The sequence below is a fragment of the Pterocles gutturalis genome, unplaced genomic scaffold (assembly GCF_000699245.1).
Source record: "Pterocles gutturalis isolate BGI_N339 unplaced genomic scaffold, ASM69924v1 scaffold6788, whole genome shotgun sequence".
Classification (NCBI taxonomy): domain Eukaryota; kingdom Metazoa; phylum Chordata; class Aves; order Pterocliformes; family Pteroclidae; genus Pterocles; species Pterocles gutturalis.
Window position 1 is genome coordinate 2,445 of NW_010117944.1, and position 18,751 is coordinate 21,195.

At 38.3% G+C, this 18,751-nt stretch overlaps 1 protein-coding gene across 1 annotated transcript in view; it reads left to right on the top strand.

Annotated features, from left to right (window-relative positions):
• The window catches only part of HIBADH (3-hydroxyisobutyrate dehydrogenase), a 78,605-nt gene that overhangs the window by 2,143 nt on the left and 57,711 nt on the right, over window positions 1-18,751 (top strand). Inside the window, exons 2-3 of the mRNA XM_010076002.1 lie at window positions 5,084-5,193; window positions 6,835-6,956. Of these exons, the coding sequence (XP_010074304.1) occupies window positions 5,084-5,193; window positions 6,835-6,956 (232 nt within the window). The remainder of the gene's footprint in view (window positions 1-5,083; window positions 5,194-6,834; window positions 6,957-18,751) is intronic.

Sequence of the window (18,751 nt, forward strand, 5' to 3'; positions counted from 1 at the left end):
TACACTGTCTCTCCCTTTCCCTGTGGTCATCACTTTCTTTCTCACAGAGCAGAAGGCGTATATGTCACTTTGTTCAAGTTGACCTATTTTTGAATCCTACCTCAAATTTGGAAGTTTGAGAGTGTTGCTGGAGTGTAAAGCAGCATAAAACCAGCTTTTTTCCATGTATTCAGTGAGAATGGCATTTCAGGCAAGCAGAACTATTAATTGACCTATCGTAAACATAAGAAAAAAATAGAGAAGCATTTTTGAACAAATATAAGGAGATGTGCATATGGAGGGTATAAACCAATGACCAGTACGAAGAAGTCTCCCCTATCCAGTTGCATACCGCAAAGGTTTGCTTGAACTGGCAAGTATCAGAACAGTTACAGAATTTAGTATGCTGCTACTCTGACCCAATACAGTCTATGCTAGTAATCAGTAATTAGCATTTACTATGTTTTTAAAATTTACACACATATGCTTAATGACTTCAAATGCTTAATGTTTCTTAATGCCTTTCAAATCATTCAACTTTATTTCTGAGACAGGAAGCTCCAAAGAAAATGAAAAAATTCTATACTGCTTGTTAAACCAGCTAGGTAGATTTCCTCTGGGATTTTAATCATATTCATTACAGTACCAAAAAGACAAGAATGACAAGTCCCACTTTAAGTCCTGTTTTTTATGCTATCTGCTTCAAGGTAGCAACATTATTTTCCTTTGTATGACGGTGGAAGTACACACAGCCTATGTACATTTTTAATCTCATTGTCTTAATGTAAAAAGCATGTTAGTATTTTGAAATATATAGATGGAATAAATTAATTTCTGTGTAGATGACTACTATATTATGTCTTCTGTATATCTGTGTTGCGTAAGCATTGTTTAAATCTGTAATCAGAAAACAGCTGTGTCCTATGTACATAGCCAAATGGAGATGTGGGGCTGATGTAGTTTTTAAGTTGTGTACCCAACATAGTACGTTTTTCAAGTTATGGATGAAAGTTGAAAATGAGCCACAGTCTTTGGCTAATAACTTGCAAACCTTTGAGAATACTGGAGATAGTATTTCAAATGAGAAGACATCTATAAATCCAGGTTCCAGTTACACACTTCCTGTCTCCTCCTCTAATAATACACATTAGGACTGAACCGAATCAGAGATATTCAGAACTAAAGACAAAGGTATCATACTCCTGTATAAAGAGCTAGGCTCTCCAGTCTCAAGGGAAGCAAGTCATAAAATTAACTAATTGAGTATAGAAGCTTTTCTGTTTATAATTGCCTCATTTATTCCTCCTAACCTTTCTTCTTTGGACTAGGGTATGTTTCCTTTTGTAACTATGCATTATACCACATGTTTTGTGTAGTATTAACTTCTCCTTTTGATACAAAACCTGCATGTTTCTAAGTGTCTTCTGTGCTAGTTTCTTTACTTTTTTTTGAGCACTTTGTTCAGTGAATGTATAGTCTTTCCTTCTTTTACTTATTTTACAATAAGTAAAATGGAAATCAAGAAGTTTCTCATGCTGTATCCTAGAAGATGTCATTTAATATTTCTTCCAAATGTGTATTTAACATGCTTTCTTTGATTCTGAGACCTTATGAAAGCATTGTATATAAAAAGATAATATTTTTACATAGGTGCCTTTAGGATCAATACCTGTAGTTATAAACAGACAAGAAGTGGTGAAACAAGGTCATCAATTTGTTGATCTATCTACATTATGGAAAAGAGCCAAATTTTCAGGTTAAACTGCAATTTCTTTAACCCTAAGGCCCTGTGATATGGAAATTATAATTTATTCACACTGAGTAAGAAGTGCATATAAAATTTTGCTTAAGACATTTCTTGAAATTTAAAAACACAAACCGTATAATATATCTAGTAGAATAGATCTGATATCTAGATTCTAATATCAAGGTTACACTTCATCACTGAGCAACAATAACTGGAAAATACCGCGAGCCCTATCCACAAAAAAAATCTGCTTTTTGCCCATCTTGCTTCCTGCTTGCAACCTAATTCCTTTCAGCAGAACTACATGAATGAGTGAAATCAGATTTGATTCTCGTGTGCTAGAGATAAAAGAATAAGCTGTAGTTTTATGTTGCTGTTTTCCTGGAGCTGTGAATGTATTAACAATGCATTTTTAAAATAATGAATTATTATTATCATCATCATCATCACAGGTAGTTTTTTCATCAGTCCCCCTGGTCAAAGGGAAGGGGTTTGAAAGGACCAGTCAAATCTGGCAAATCAGCAAATCGTGGAGTAGTGCCACAGCCAGGGATTTGACTACTTAGACCATGAGACTTGCTTTGAGAAACCTGGTCTACTGGGGGCTGATGGGGTCCATCTGTCAGAGAAGAGGAAAAGCATTGTCAGTCACAGGCTTGCCAATCTGGTGAAGAAGGCTTTAAACTAAAGTTGCCGGCGGGGATGGAACTTCAGTCCATTCCACCCCTGCCTGTTTGATGCCTTTGCCAGCAATAGATAGCCAGAGCCTGGAGAAGGATCACAGGTCAGCAGGAGAGCACCTGAAGAGCAGCACGAGGAATTACAGACAGTAAGTCAGCCTCATCAGGAGCCCATGTTAAGTGCCTCTGTGCCAACGCACATAACGTGGGGAATAAACACGAGGAGTTAGAGGTGTGCGTGCGCCTGCAGGGCTATGATCTTGTTGGCATTACGGAGATGTGGTGGGATGGCTCCTATGACTGGAATGTTGGAATGGAAGGATGCAGGATCTTTAGGAAGGACAGGCAGGGGACATGAGGAGGGGGCGTCACCCTCTATGTCAGTGACCAGCTGGAGTGCATGGAGCTCTGCCTGGGGTGGATGAGGAGCCAACTGAGAGCTTATGGGTCAGGATTAAAGGGAGGGCAGGGACAGGTGACATTATAGTGGGGGTCTGCTACAGGCCACCTGACCAGGTAGACCAAGCGGATGAAGCCCTCTGTAGACAGATAGGAGCAGCCTCACATTCACAAGCCCTGGTCCTCATGGGGGACTTTGATATCCCTTATATCCATTGGAAGGACAGCACAGCAGGGCATAAGCAGGCCAGGAGGTTCCTGGAATGCCTTGATGATAACTTCCTTCTCCAAGTGATAGAGGAGCCAACAAGGAGAGGTGCTATGCTAGACCCTGTTCTCACCAACAAGGAAGGGCTGGTGGGAATGTGAAACTTAAGGGCAGCCTGGGCTTCAGTGACCATGAAATGGTGGAGTTCAAGATCCTCAGGGCAGTGAGGAGGGTGAAGAGCAGACTCACTACCCCAGACTTCAGGAGAGCAGACTTTGACCTCTTCAGGGACCTGCTTGATAGAAGTACCATGGGACAAAGCCCTGGAGGGAAGAGGGGGCCCAAGAAATCTGGTTAGTATTCAAGGATCACCTCCTCCAAGCTTAGGAGCAATGCATCCCAACAAAGAGGAGGTCAGGCAAAAATGCCACGAGGCCTGCATGGATGAACAAGGAACTCCTGGACAAAACTCGAACACAAAAAGGAAGCCTACAGAGGGTGGAAGCAAGGCCGGGAAGCCTAGTCAGGGAGCAGCCAGGGATCAGGTTAGGAAAGCTAAAATCCTGGTAGTACTCAGTCTTGCCAAGGTCATCAAGGGCAACAAGAAAAGCTTCTGTAAGTACGTCAGTGATGAAGGGAAGACTACGGAAAATGTGTGCCCTCTCCAGAAGGAAATGGGAGACCCTGTTACCCAGGATATGGAGAAGGCTGAGGTGCTCAGCTGAGGCTGAGGTATGACTTTTTTGCCTCAGCCTTCACTGCCAAGTACTGCATGCAGCTCTGGGGTCCTCGGCACAGGAAGGTCATGGACCTGTTGGAGCAGGTCCAGAGGAGGACCACAAAAATGATCAGAGGGCTGGAGCACCTCCCATACAGGGACAGGCTGAGAGAGTTGGGGTTGTTCAGCCTGGAGAAGAGAAGGCTCCGGGGAAACCTTATAGTGTCCTTCCAGTACCTAAAGGGGGCTACAGGAGAGATGGGAAGGCACTCTTTATCAGTGATAGGACAAGGGGTAATGGTTTTAAGCTGAAAGAGGGTAGATTTAGATTAGGTATTAAGAAGAAATTCTTTCCTGTGAGGGTGGTGAGGCACTGGAACAGGTTGCCCAGAGAAGCTGTGGATGCCCCATCCCTGGAGGGGTTCAAGGCCAGGCTGGATGAGGCTTTGAGCAACCTGCTCTAGTGGGAGGTGTCCCTGTCCATGGCAGGGGGGGTGGAACTCGATGATCTTTAAGGTCCCTTCCAACCCAAACCATTCTGTGATTCTATTTAAAACTAGTATTCGACAAAAATCTTAGTGGCAAATGCCTTCTGGGTAAAACTCTGGGTTCTTTGAGTTCATTGACAAAACTCACTACTTTAGCTGTCAATATTTCACTTGCTGCGTACGTATCTTAAATAACATGCTGCCTGCCTCTGAGAATGAGCTGGGGATGGTAAGATACTTTTAAAGTTAGGTATGTTTATTTATTAACAAATAGCTAACAATGTATTTTGAAACTTGTTCAGACATTTTTGTTGAAGGATGCTTGAGCTGATAGTTTTATTTTTTAAAATGTCAGCCATAATATTGTGAGAAACATCAGTTAGTTTGTCTGATTTTTTTTTTAAGGTGAGGCTCAGAGGTGTATTATTTATTTTTCCTTTTTTCCTCAGTCTTCCTCTCTTTCAATGCTTTATATAAGCCAAGAAAAAAAGTGAGATTTTTGTCATCCTTAGTGTTGTCCCTCCTTAGAAACATTGCAGAGTGATAGTTTGTGTAGATGCATGGTTTATAGTGAAATGAAGATTCATGAATGGGTTGATTTCATGCAAGCATCCCCATTGGTGGTTTTTCTGGAGGAATTTCCATGACAGGACATACTTTGCCATTTTTTAAAAAAATTTTCTGGTACTGGATCCAATTAATTAACACTTATATTAGTAGGGAACTTTGTCTTGTGTTTTTGACCTAGCTTAATTGTGACTAGTGACCTGCAAATACTAAAACCAAACTCGGCAAACCTGTCTTACATCTCTTTTTGAGGAAGTGGAAGCTTACATAAAATTTTTATTTTTTTTTCTTTAAAAGGTAACGGATTCCCCAGCAGATGTAGCTGAAAAAGCAGATAGAATTATTACCATGCTGCCTTCTAGTCCCAATGCGATAGAAGTTTACACAGGAGCAAATGGAATTCTGAAGTAAGAATTTGCTGTAGTCTGGTGAATTCCCACTCTTACTCAAGGCTGTATTACCTTATTTATCAAATGACCACTGTTGCTGTAACTCTTGTTGTGCCTTCAGGGTACTTAACTTGATGTCTCTGTTTTGTCACTATTGATATTTCTAATTACATGAGTTTTCTTAAATTGTGCTTGCTTTTGAATGGCTTTTGGCTAAAGTCTTGATTTTTCTTTTCAGTAGAATAGTAATTTATGTGAATTTGAGACAATTTAACTGACTATTATCTACCTTCTCAGTTGCATGTTTCTTTTACTGTAATGTAATGTGCTACGGACAAGTATAATTAGAATATTTGCTGGCAACCATTATTTGCTCAAATACTTTTTTCAGTAATTAAATGTTTTGAAGAGTTGTCATTGTGTCTCATGGTATTAAAGTGCATTGACATAGAATAGCTGACAAGGCTTTATTGATTTCTATTACATAAGAAACATATGTATTTCTGTTTATTACATAAGAAAATATCTAAAGAGTTTGTTTAATCTGAAACAGTGTTTTTTTAACTTTTGTGGAGTGATTTCCACTGAGCCTAAAGTCTGTAGTTTGCAGAATTCTAATACTCAGAGATTTTTGGACTTGCCAAATTAAAAATTAAATAGTATTTGAAAGGCTCTTCTGGGCACATGTGCACGGCTCCTAGCAGGCTGACTAAGGCTACTCAATACCTTTGAGGATCATGTAGGATCTTACTGCTATCCGGATTAGTAATATGAAGGAAGAAACACACAGCAGACAAAAGTACAGTAGATTGTCTAAAACGGATGATAGCTTTTTTAGTTATTGATTGTAGGCAGTATTAAGGTGTAGCGATTAGAAAATGAAATAGAAGAGAGGGATTTTCTATGCTCCTTATAATATAAGAAGTAATAGTTGCTTCCTTCCCTTACTGTCTGTAGTTTAGTTCCCCACAAAGTAGGACTGAGCAGATCTAAGTATCCTTAGCTTAGACCGTTCAGGGAAGAAGGGTAATTGGATCAGTCCCACTAAGCTGGGCAAACAGCTGCAGAAGAATTGTATCCAGGATGGCAGTGCTTTGAAGACCGATTGGCACTGGTTATACTTACTGGTATAATACATCTGGTTAATCTTTTGAGTACCTAGATGTGCAAAACACTGCAGGGAGTAGAGGGTGTGTAAAGCAGTCCTGTGTTGCTGCAGCTTCTCAGCCTCCATATTCAAGAGAAGGAAGTGTAATTTGACAGTAGTAGTTAATTGTTGCATTGAGTGACCTGGTCCTTGGTGACTGGTTTGACTTTGATCATTTTCTGAAGCTTTTTAAGCTCAAGCTTGCATGATGGCAGGTTTTCCTAGTGCAGCCTTTTTGTGTAATTTTTTGTATAATAGTGTTTAGGAAGAACATCCTTTTTTGTGTTCAGGTTTTATTGTGTTTTGAGTCATTCAAAACTGTGCAGTACACATACTCAGCAGTATATACATACCGAGCAGATCTTGCTCAGTGGAGTTTAAAACTTTTTGTTTGTTAGTGTACCAAAAAGTGTCTCTACATTTATCATGCTGAGGAGAGCCAGTGCCATGGTAATAGTTGCAGATGTCTTGTGGAACAAATACTTACTAACAGTAATTAACCTTTATTTTAGGAAAGTGAAAAAAGGCTCATTGCTAATAGATTCCAGTACTATAGACCCTGCAGTTTCAAAAGAATTAGCCAAAGCAGTTGAAAAAATGGGAGCTGTTTTCATGGATGCCCCAGTTTCTGGAGGTAAGTCTTCATTAACAGTTTACCTTATACTGGACACATTGTCTCTTTGTTTGCAGTCTCAGCCACCAGTTTGTACCCTTGCTGGTACATGTTGCTTTGCCATATGTACAGTATTCTTTTTTTGGTTACATTACACTAAATAAATGTCTGTTATTTTAGGAATATTTTTAGAGTTTAGGAATATGCTTTTGTGTTAGACCTGGAGAAACTGAGCTTTCACATTATATAGTTTTAATTTAACTTCTTTCATAAAATTATATTTTTGTGCAGGTATTCACTTCTCTTCAGTCTCCATATGTTTCTTTCCATTAGGGAGAGACTCTTTGGTTACCATTAAGCAGTTCTGCTACTTTTTTATTAATTAAAAAGGAGAGAAGGAAGAGGGGAAGAAAAGATTACATTGTCAAGAAAAGATAGAGCTTTCCTGTGTCTTCATAGCAGTTGAAGAATGTGGGTGATATTTGTCTATTCTTGAAGTTACTAACTACTGATCTCATGAGTATTTCATCTCTTGTAAAAAATAATATAGAGCAGGGAAGTCTTTCATTTTGTGGACAGAGAAGAGCAGAAGCATAAAATTCAGGTTTTGAAAACAAAACTGTATCTGATTGTTACTATTGTTGAATTCTTCTCTAAAACCCCTAGAACTGAAAGGTGAGGAAAACCCAATTTGTCTGGGAAAATCTTGTGTTTTTTACAATCCACTGTAAAAATGTAAGTAGCATCATAAGAATTCTTTATTTTCCTGTCTTTAATGAGGTAGTTCAGAGTTATACCTGAAAGAGAATAAAAATGCAAAGGATAGGAGAGAATTTGGCCTTACAGCATTTGTGTGGTTCTCTTCAATCCCTTTCCCCCAAATAGGTTGTTCACCTGAGGGAATTATTTACCTTTTGGAAACTACAAAGAAAGAAAGAAAGAAAAGTTTGATTCCAAAACAGCCATAGCTGTTTTGGGGGGTTTTGTTCTTTGAGAAAATGGTGATGCGGAGACTGGGTTAATATGATAATATACACGTTGACTAGTCTGAATACAATTTTTTTTGTGTGTTAGTGGTTTATCTGGATACAAATTCTTTGGTGTTTAGTGTCAGTTACAGATTGAGTGATATTCTGAAGAAAGGAGAAAGAATTGATATTTAGCTTTCTAGTACATAATATGTTTGTGAATGCCAAGGAGCATTCTGTACAAATCATGTTTAAAATGGGCAGTTACTAGAAATGTGGAAAGGTTAAGTATGTTAGAAAAAACATGTTATGTTAAGCTTTGTTCTTTCTATCACGTCATGTCTTTGGGGTGTTTTTGTATGTCCTGACTGCGTTGTTGGCCTTGAGACAAAACACTAAACAGAGAAGTATGCTCAGCTCTCTAGAAATTGGCAGGCATTACGCCGTTGCTGTGCAATGCAATAGACTTGGCAGGAGTCTGAGGGAGGGCGTTTGTGGGATGCAGCGAGGAGGAAGAGAAAGCAGCGTGTCTGAACTGTCACCTTTAGACCTGTCTGTTTACTAGCTGTTATTGTCAGACAATTCCACTTGTGTTTTTAGGTATTTGGGTGTTGCCGGATGGATATTAATGTTCATCTGTACTGCGAACAAGTTATTTCACAAACTAAATAATATTTTGAAAATTGCTTGGTCTATAAACCTTACGGAGAAATAGTGATAATTTTAATCCTGCCTCAACATTGCAAATGAAGTGTCTTAAGGTCTAGCATTAGTGCCAAATTTTAGTGACTTGTTTGCAGCCTTACCCCAGAAAGATTCTTTCCCTTGGTCTTCAGATGGGCCTGTGGGCCAATATAGCAGTGCTGTCTTCTTCATATGATTGGCCTACAGCATTTACTTGCAGCTTACAGTCAGGATCCATTAAGTGGAAGTTGATGCACCAAGTTACTATAGTGTTATTTTGTATTAACTGATTTTGGAAAATACTTCTCATCCCAGTAGTTGCATGCAGATTATGCTGCTAATGCTGTCTAGAGATAGCAATCGCTTTACCCTGGGATTAAGATCTCTTGCAGGTCCACATGAGAAAGCTGTGTCACAGTTCCCAGTGCTGCCCTGATTTGTGAGCTCTTTGTGAGCATATGACAAATGAGGAAACATGTTCAAAATCTGTGTTTGTTTATTTAGAGGAGGAAATGTATCTTTTTGCACAGATTGGATTCTGCATCTTTGTATGTATCTTACGATTTCACTGAAAGTATGATACAGATTCTCACCTTGCAGTCCAGAGCAAGGTTTGCTAGTGGTTTCACTGATGCTGTTGTTACATTTATTTGTTTTTAATTCAGTATACAAAACATGCATTGTCTAAAGAACAGTGGGTGATTTTTTTTTTTTTTAATTTCTGATGTGATGCTTTCTTCATTGTAAGCATTGTTAGTGTTCAGATACTACCTTTTCAACTTTTTTTTTTTCACCTCCACTGATTCTTGAAATTATATCAGCTCCTCTTCTGCTCAAAATATGTTGTACTGCATTCTGCTGGAACTTCATAAAAAGATGTAACAGCTTGATTTGCTTTTCTGGTTTTGGACGTACCGATCAACAGTTTTTAATTCTTTTGTAAGTATGGTTCTTTAGATCTGATAATGGAATTTAGATAGGTCTTTCCCCTCACTGTCTACTTTAGCCAAGTCATCAACAGAAAAGTCAGACTACTAATTTTTGATAGGAGCTTTCATGTAGAGAACTGTAGTCATACTAAGATGGTAATAAACAGTAGAATAAAACATTTTTTGTAGGAACTGTGGGCTGGAGCTGGTTAGAAGTGGTTGGAGTTTCTGTTTCTATTCCATCTGTCATTTCAAAGTGATTCATCTTAGAGTGCTGCTTCCATAAGCTCCAGCTGACAATGACAAATTGAGACTTCAGCTCTCTGGTAATGTAAGGTAAAATGTGAGACCTTGGAGGGTGAATTGCAGACTTATTCCCTGTACAGCCAGATCTGTAATTAATATGGAGGAAAGAAAAAGAATGTTTAGAGATGTTGTGGAGATCTTTTATTTCCTTTCAAAGAGCAATACATTTCATGGTTACAGATTAAAAAAAAAAAAAAAAAAAAGACACCTTTTCAAAACTGTAGAACCAAATGGATTTCAATGGCATGATTAGAGATTAAATAGGCCAAAAAGAATAATGGGTGAATGTGTTTCTCTTATTTGAACGTTGAAGGTTTTGTGTCTTTCCAAGGGAAGCAGAGGAGAGGGCCTTGCAGAAGAGTTAAGATTATGTCTGTGTACACTCACACTTGCAAAGATGACTTGAAAGATGTTTTAGGACTAAACTAAATAATAAAAAATAGTAGTGAGTGTTTCAAACATTGCATCTCTTAGCTTGTAAGTTCTATTGTAATAAGGAAGCATCAAAAATATGTTTGCTGGAATAAAGGTGGTTTAATAGACCTCTCTTTTGTTGGAGAGCCTTCGTAGAGCTACTTTTTAACTGGCTTTCCTAGGCTGTGTCTGCTTTGTTTCTTTATCTTTGTGCATGTGTAGAGAAATGCAATCTTATGACTTCATGGGAGTGGAAGAGTTAGTTGGTTGATTCAACATCTCTAATGTACTTTTTTAAGAAACAGAAGGTATGAAATAAGGAATCTCCTGTATTCAGTGGTACAGAGGTTTGGTTTTGGCTTTTTGGCCTGCTAATGCAGTGGTTGGAATATCTGTTTGGATCCTTAAAACACTGTCAAGATGAAGCAGGTTCATGAATTTAGAGCACCTGTCCCTCTCAAGAGCAGGTGTTCTTGTTGGTGAGGAAAAGATCTAAAGGCATAGCAATCTTTGGTCCATTGTTATTCTGGATTTATGCTTCTGTGCATCTTTAAAGTCTGAATGTGTGTACTCAGAATGACCAGAATGTTCTCTGTGCTTCTGGTACATAGTGTTTTTACCTCCCTTCTTCCACTCTTCCTCAGTCACTCCATGTTTTGCCTAATCTTTTCTTTCCTGACATGTTTCTTAAAGTCTCCATTTACATTTTTTCTGGACACATCTGATCATATTAATTTTTTGCAAAATTTGTGATCTAGGGATGTTTGTGATCTAGAAATTATGATGTACAGACTTAATGTTAAAGGTAGTATGAAAAATGTTATTGAGTTATTCTGAATTTAAATGAGGTAAAAGTAATGCAGGAGACAACTGACAGGGATTTAAGGAAGCTGAAACGAGGACAAAGAAATACTTTAAAATCTGAGATGCTTAAAAAGTTTCTGCTTCCTAATAACTTCTGTTTTAAACTATTTAACAATACTTACATTTGTCAAAATAAAGCTAGTTTAATAGACCTCTTTTGTTGGAGAGAAGACGGAAAGGAGTGAAGATTTTCAAAATGTTACACATTGGCTAAATGCATATTTTGACACTAGGGAGGGAGGAAGTATAAACCCTGTGCAGAAATCATGATGTTGGCAGCAGCTGCTGTTGCAGAAGAGTTAGACAGTACATTTATTGATGTGCTGACTTTGCGAGGGTATTTTTCTTTTGTGAGTCAATTATGCTTTTTTTTTTTATTTTGTGAAGAATGCAAAAGGTAACGGAAGACAAGGAAGAATAAACAATTTTTTGAGAGTGTCATCTAAAAATGTTCACCGGGGTGGAGACAATTATCCTACAGTAACAAAAGGGGTGGAATGACTGATTTTATTAAAGTATGGTGTAAATTTTGGCTATGAAGTTGTGCGTTGTCTGGTCAACTAGTGACCGATGTGTAGAGAAACATATCTGTCTCCATTTATTTGAAGGTGTAAAGACGAGTTGTTCAGGCTGCCCCAATGTGATATAACCATGAATAATAGGCTGGAAATTATTAAGGAAAGAAAAATACATGCTGTGTCTGTCAGGAAAAACTTCCTAACAACATTCTTCGTACACTGTGGAATAATTTTCCAAAGGAGACGGTTGAAGCCAAGTATCTCAACATGCTTTAAACTGCACTGGGCAAAGCATTATGAACTGTTCTCTAGGGAAAAATATTTAACTGGCAGGAGGATGTCTACGTGATCTAATAGGTCTTTTCCCTCTCTAATGTCTAAAATTCTGTTGTGTTCTTACACATGGTGTTCAAAAATAGTTAAAGCAAAACTGTCCAGATGGAAGTTAAAAATCCCTGTGGCACTCTTTGAAAAAGACGAAGGGATAACTGCAGAATTAGGGCCAACATTCCTTTTCTCAGTAAAACTGGTTCTAATATCCATGGCTGCATGTGAGCTGTTACCACATTCCTAATAGCTGCTCTGTTTGCTCGTGGTTACTTTAATGCTAGTATCTGGATCGTTCTGTCAAGTGTTCTGAGATACACAGAGTAAGACAGCTCTTCAAATTTCAGCCTGTCATAAGTCCTAGGGAATAAAAATTAATTTTGTTTCCTTTTTAAAATTTTGATTGCTTCTTCTAGAGAATTTTTAAAGTTAAATAGTTGCAGGTGGTGGTTGGAAATTTTTCTGGAATGCAGTGATGACTTTGAAGCTTTCTGGAAGACTTGTTTTGGTTTTAAATGTTCATAGGATTCTTTTTCTCTCTTTTTTTCTGTCCCAAATGGAGCCTCTTACGCAAAGTGTATGTTTTTCATCTAGTCAAAAAACCTAGTATGTCTCATATGCTTGGGACAGTGGGGATGATGAGCACCAGACCTTAATAACCCCCTGACTCCAAGTCCTAATTCCTATGTATTAGTACTATGCTAAATGTGGGTAGCACACGTGTTGACACCCTACCCAGCACCCTGCACACCAGAGCACGAAGTACAAACTGGAAAACACAGCAAAGAGTAGAACTGGGAGCACACTGTGCCTGTACAGCAGCCTTTGGTGTGGGAACAGTCCCCACCAGCTACAAGCATTGGAGGTGACGCTGGCAAACACACAACTTACTCTGAATCTTAATGCAAAGCAGTTGTACTTGCAATTCAGTGTTGCTTTAAGGAGATTTTTTCAGTCCGTGGGTGAAACTCCTGTTGCTTAAAAAGAAAAAAAGTCCAGGGAAACCTGATTTGCTGAAATGGATTGGGCCCCTGAAGACTTAGAATTACACATTTTATTTTGTCTTTTATTCGCCAAGGGAGGTCTTCAGATCTTACACTAGACACATGAGAAGAAACATTAACATCCTGAAGACCTGAACTAAAGTCTTAGGACCCATTCGTGCAAACTACTCTGTGTTGAAGAAGACTCCTTTGTAGGCCCATTAAACACTTAAACAATTTTAAAGGAGTGGAAAAAAAAAAACCCAACAGATGGGGGAAACTTGGCAGGCAGGGGCAACTGCCTTTGTCTGGTAGTGCAGGCCTTTGAAAGGAAATTGTTGATCCCCTAAATGGCTGAATCCAGGATCAGTAGGAATAAAGGCTGATCTTCTTTTGACCCCTATCTGGATGATGCTAGTATTCTAGGTTACTTGTGTTTCCTTTTTAAGGTCATCGTGATGAGTTGGGCAAGGATGGGATTTATGTGTCTCTGGTTTGTTGCAGAAAGTTCTCCTGTAGTGGACGGCATCTTTGTGTTTTGACAAGTCTCTTAAGTTGTGCTAATAAAAAAGGGGAGAATGTTCTAAGAGAAGTACTCCCTCTGCACGTTAAATGAATACCTGAAAATTACTCCATGTTTATAGTGCTTAGTGTTATATTGCCTGTTGTGAGACAATTCAATAGCCTGAGCTTCTGTCCTTAGCAGAACTGCTCCTGGTTAATCCACAGAGAGCACGTATATAAAGATTTCCTAGTTCTTCCTCTTCCAACCATATTAAAAAAAAAAAAACATGATTGATGTGATTAAACAAAAGCGTAAGGGAAACAGTATTGCCTTTTATCGTTGATAAACATTAAGAATTCATCTGTGAGCATACAAACTATGTAAGTGTTCACCTTTCAGTTTGTCCAACAGTATTTAGTCCTGTTGGTTCACTGCTTCAATCTACTGAAAAGCAGAGGACAGAGGAGAGTCATGCAGTTCCAAGGCTGAAGAAAGAGTTTTTAACTACAGCTCTCTTCATGCTGAGCACAACATAGGACCTGAAGTGAAAACAAAATTACTTACTGTATTTGGCCTACAGTAAGTTATAAAAACTTAGTTATAATTTTCATTCCTGTAGTTTTGCTGGGACAAAGTGCGTGGCATTTCCTGGACCTTAGATAGCTTTAACCTGTATCTGTTCATAAGAAGACGTAAAGGGTGGCTTGACGGGAGGAGAGTGATACATGGAAATGTCACCCTAATGCTGACCCTTCAGTTTCAGTTCCTCTTTCTCTAAGCAGTTTTATTTTAATTATTCTATACTATGGAAGAGTGTTAAATCTGTCTCCAGTAAAATGGAGGGGGGGGGGGGGGGAAGTGTGAAACACTGTATAAAACTTTATTAAAGCCTTTACATATTTTAAATAAATCCACATAATGATTTGATAGTATCCCTTTATGTTGTTTAACTCTTGGTAAACTAATGGGTTTTTTAATGTGTAGTTGAGGTCATTGGCGACAGTAGTAATCTGACATGTAATTATTATCCATTTGCTTTATTTGATAGGAGTTGCTGCAAGCTGTAAGATCCTAGTTACTTGGTAGCTATATAGTTTAACCATATGCAGTCAGAAAAAACACATTTTTGCCATGATTTTGTTTTCAAGTCTGTGTTTCCTTTGCTTTCTGAGAAATGTATGGTGGGAATGTGTGGCTTGTGGCTCTTGGTGTATTTGCCATTGGGAGTGCAGAGAAAGTCACTTTGACTTTTAGTTCTGGCTGAGGAGTGTATTACTTGTGTTTCATTTGTGTTAGATTTCTTGGTTTTGCTTAAAATCGTGACTTTTCAGAAATCAATATGAAAGCAACTTGTAGATAATCTGTATATGACTATACATAGTTAGATCTTCAAACTTGGTTGATTTCTGATGTCCGACATTTTTCTGATTAAACTGTTTCCCAGAATTCCTACAATTGCTAGTAGTCCAAAAGCGGTATTTGGGAGCAGCTAAATGCTTTTTGTCTTGAATAAGGCTTTTTAGGATGAGTATACTGGGAGAATAGAGCTTTCCTCTCTCTTTTAGGAGTTGGAGGACAATTGGAGAAAGGAATTTTTGGTAGCGTTACCAGCGTGTGAAACATTGTTGTAATAGAACTCTAGTTAGAGTAAATTTAGGAGTGTATATAGCTTTCCTATTTCTGCAGATACTCATCTTAGAATTTATATTAGTGGGGAGTTAGGGGTGATGCTGAGGCAGTGGGAAGGTTTTGTAGCGGAAGCGCTAAATGAGAAGCTGATGTTAATTTGGCAAGCAAGAGAGTTTCCTGAGATGGAGCATCCTTTTAGCAGCCTCAGCCTGAATCCTGGCTGCCTCTGAGGGCTCCCACCCTGTCCAAGACGGAAGTTCCCACAGAGAGCACTAATAGCATCCCTCACTGCTTCAACATATCATGCTAAGGCTTGGGGCTTGACTGCTGTGAAACAACGGACTTAATGCCTCCCAGGACCAAAATGAACGTACCTAATCATGTAAATGCATCATTCCTGTGCTAGAACAAACTGGACTATAGGAAGGTGTTTCTATTAGTGCTGCAGCAACTGGCACACCTAATAAAGAAGAAGGTGATTAATCTGTTAATGTTTGCTTACTGGCACTTTTTTCCCACTGTGTTAGCAATTCTTAACACTAAATGTGACTATGTGCACTTACTTAGTATGTTGTGTTCCTTGGTAGACAATTATACCAATCTTGAATGGAGCATTTTCTGGTAACTGGGTTAAAGGATTCTTAGAAGATTGAAACAGTAGGCAGCAAAGCTTGTTAAGGTGTTTTTATTTTACAAGCCCCCAAGAATTCAGAATATGGCTTGCTTGCTACTTTAAAAAGTCCAAACGTCCCTTATAGACTCCGTTTCAGAGCCAGCATCAAATCTATGCTATACTTGTCTAAAAATCCAAACATGCACTCTTGGCCGTTACTGTTTACTGAATCAGAACCCTACTGTTTCCACTTGCACTGTATCTAATTTATCGTAAGTGACCACAAAAACTAAAATTATTTATATGTTGGCACCTAACAGCTCCACTATAGTTAAGGGTCTGTTGGCATTTCCATTATAAACCTTCTCTTTGAGAGGTTTATAACTTGGCGGTTTTACTTTTGCTTCAGGCTCAAATGTGCCATTTTCATCCAAGCACAAATTCTTTTACAGAATTTCATTTAAATCAGTTTGGCCATTATTTATTTTAGAGTGTGTATGTTGGGGAATGGAAGGGAACACAGTATTTAATTTTGGTTTCAGAAGCTTTTTGGTCAGACTATATAATGAAAGAAAAATGGTGCTTTTTATTTTATTTTGTAGGTACTTAACCCTTCCTTGGATGTGTCAAAGTTACTAAAACCACGCTTCTTCAGGTTGCTCCCAATGCTCACGTGCCACACATCCACTCCCACTCACCCACCCACACATCTTGCCTGCCCCTAACCAATGACATGCTTTGAGGGAACATCCCCTGATTTCTGGCACTGAAAGGTTTTTGTGGAATGGATGCAATAACACACAGTGGATGTTCTGTTGAGAGGCCTCAAGCCAACCAGTGCAACCGAGGAACAGATGGAGCTTAATTGGAAAAAGACAGGCCGAATGCAGTTGTCAGTCAAATGTAACCCTATGTGGTTAAGAGTGGCATTTCCTATGGCTCTGCCATTTCTTGTGGGATGTGTGTAAATTACTGCTTGGGTGCAGTAATCCTCAGAGTCTAAAAGCAGTTGTGAGTTGCTGTTTTCCCTTGCTCCTGAATGCTGAACCACAGAGGAATTTCAAGTCTTTTCAGTCATAAATTCTTGCCATAGTACTGTATTATTATGCTAATTAAATTCTTGCCACACGAAAAATACATATCTATCATGTGTTAGTACTAATCATAATAACACAGTACCAGTGTTCTTTTACGTTGTGGTTTAAGAATACAAAGAAGGGAAATTGTGTACAGAGAGGTAGAAGCTTTTATTAGACCAAATAATACAGCTGAAAATAGAGAACAAGTTTCTGAGTCAGTTCTTTCATCACGTTGTGCAAGAAGCAGTAAAGTACAATAGCTTTTTATTTGTCCTTTGCTATTGAATTACTCACAAGGAAAAGCTACTTGATGGAGAACAAAGTAGGGAGAGGATATGTGGTTTGGCAACTTCTTGTGTACTCATTTTGGAGTTTTCTATTTTCAGGTAGTTTGTGCAGATTACTGCTTGGACAAACAATAAAACTGCTTTGTTTTATTTTGTCTTCTGTTTTATTGATGAGAGGGAGAAGGGAAGCACAGGTATAATTAACTGTGGAGGATATCAACAGCTTATTGAACCATGGGGCAGTGGATCCCATTGAAGCATTTGAAAGTCTTCTACATAGAATCATAGAATCATAGAATAGTTTGAGTTGGAAGGGACCATGAAGGTCAATCTTGCCTTTTTTTTTTTCCTAATTCCAGATGTTAATGAATTCATACGTCAAACATTCTGAATCTTGAATGTTTTCTAGATGACTGATTTTAAATTTTATTAGTTTATTTTCAGTTAGCACTGAAGGCTAAAACTTTAGTGTGTATTAAACCTGCTATTTTCAGCTTTGGATTCTAGAAAGAGAAGCTTATAGAAATGGCAAATGCCACAAGACACATGGTTAGTTCATCACTATCAAAACTTTAATGACATTTTCACTTTATTTTATGCCTTTATTACTAAGGATCAAGAAATTTAAACTATATGCAGCCATGGGAAAGAAAGTAATTAGAAGTAGCTTAATAGAGCACAGCTATAAAGATCCAATTCAGCATAAAACACTTAACCATCTACTTAATTCCATCTGTTTCAATGGGAATTTAGTGCAGGTTGCAGAGGTGTGTCCTCAGTGTCTGTTAAGTGTCTGTGGGGTAATCTGTCTGTTTTGTGCTGAGTTACTATCTTTGAAATTCAGGGGTTTCAAAGCACTATGTAGAGCTGACATCCTGGGCATGATTTGGACTTCCCATGCAGCTATAAGCTAAATGTTTGAATTATTTCTAAATATCCTTCATCCCAAACTAAACATAGAGGATTTGTTATTTGGGATCACCTAAGTTCAAGGATTTACTGTTTGCTATTTTCAGCATCTAACCTTATGAATATATAACTTAAGCCTTGTTGAAATATAATTTAACACAGTTACTCCTACTCTTTTCTGCCTTTCTTGGGAATGGGGTAGTATTATTGAGTTAGAATATTTTATGGTTATTTTCAAAGCAGTGTCTCCTGTTAACATGATCTTGAAGCAGAACTATGTATTTAGGCTTTTCAGGTTGATATGTTTCAGTTTCATTACTACTGTATTTATATCTCTTCAGCACAACAATGGCTGACTCCTTTTAAATGCTGTCCATCACTTCCTAACTCTCTCATTGAAGAAATAATGTCCCTTTTTCCCCTCCCCACATCCACTCTAGTACATGTACTGCTGTTTCTCATGAGGTCACAGCTGGGAACGAGCACTCTTGAATCTCTGTCACTTGATTCTGTAACAACTTTAGTATCCTCCATACTGGCTGATGAAATAAAACACATTTTCTACATTCCAGTTGTCATGGATTTCCTATGACAAAATATACAGGATTTGCCTGGGGGAAGAGGACTGGAGAAGGTTTATTAGCTGAAAGGTACTTGTCTGTAAGTGCCTGGCCTAGACTGCAGTTACAAAGGAAGCTATCAGGACTGTTTCTTCTGTTGGTGTGTGGCTTTAGTGTAGAGTTTTAACTGTTCCTAATGCTCATGTAAGTTGCCAAAACCACTGAACTTTGTTTGCAACTT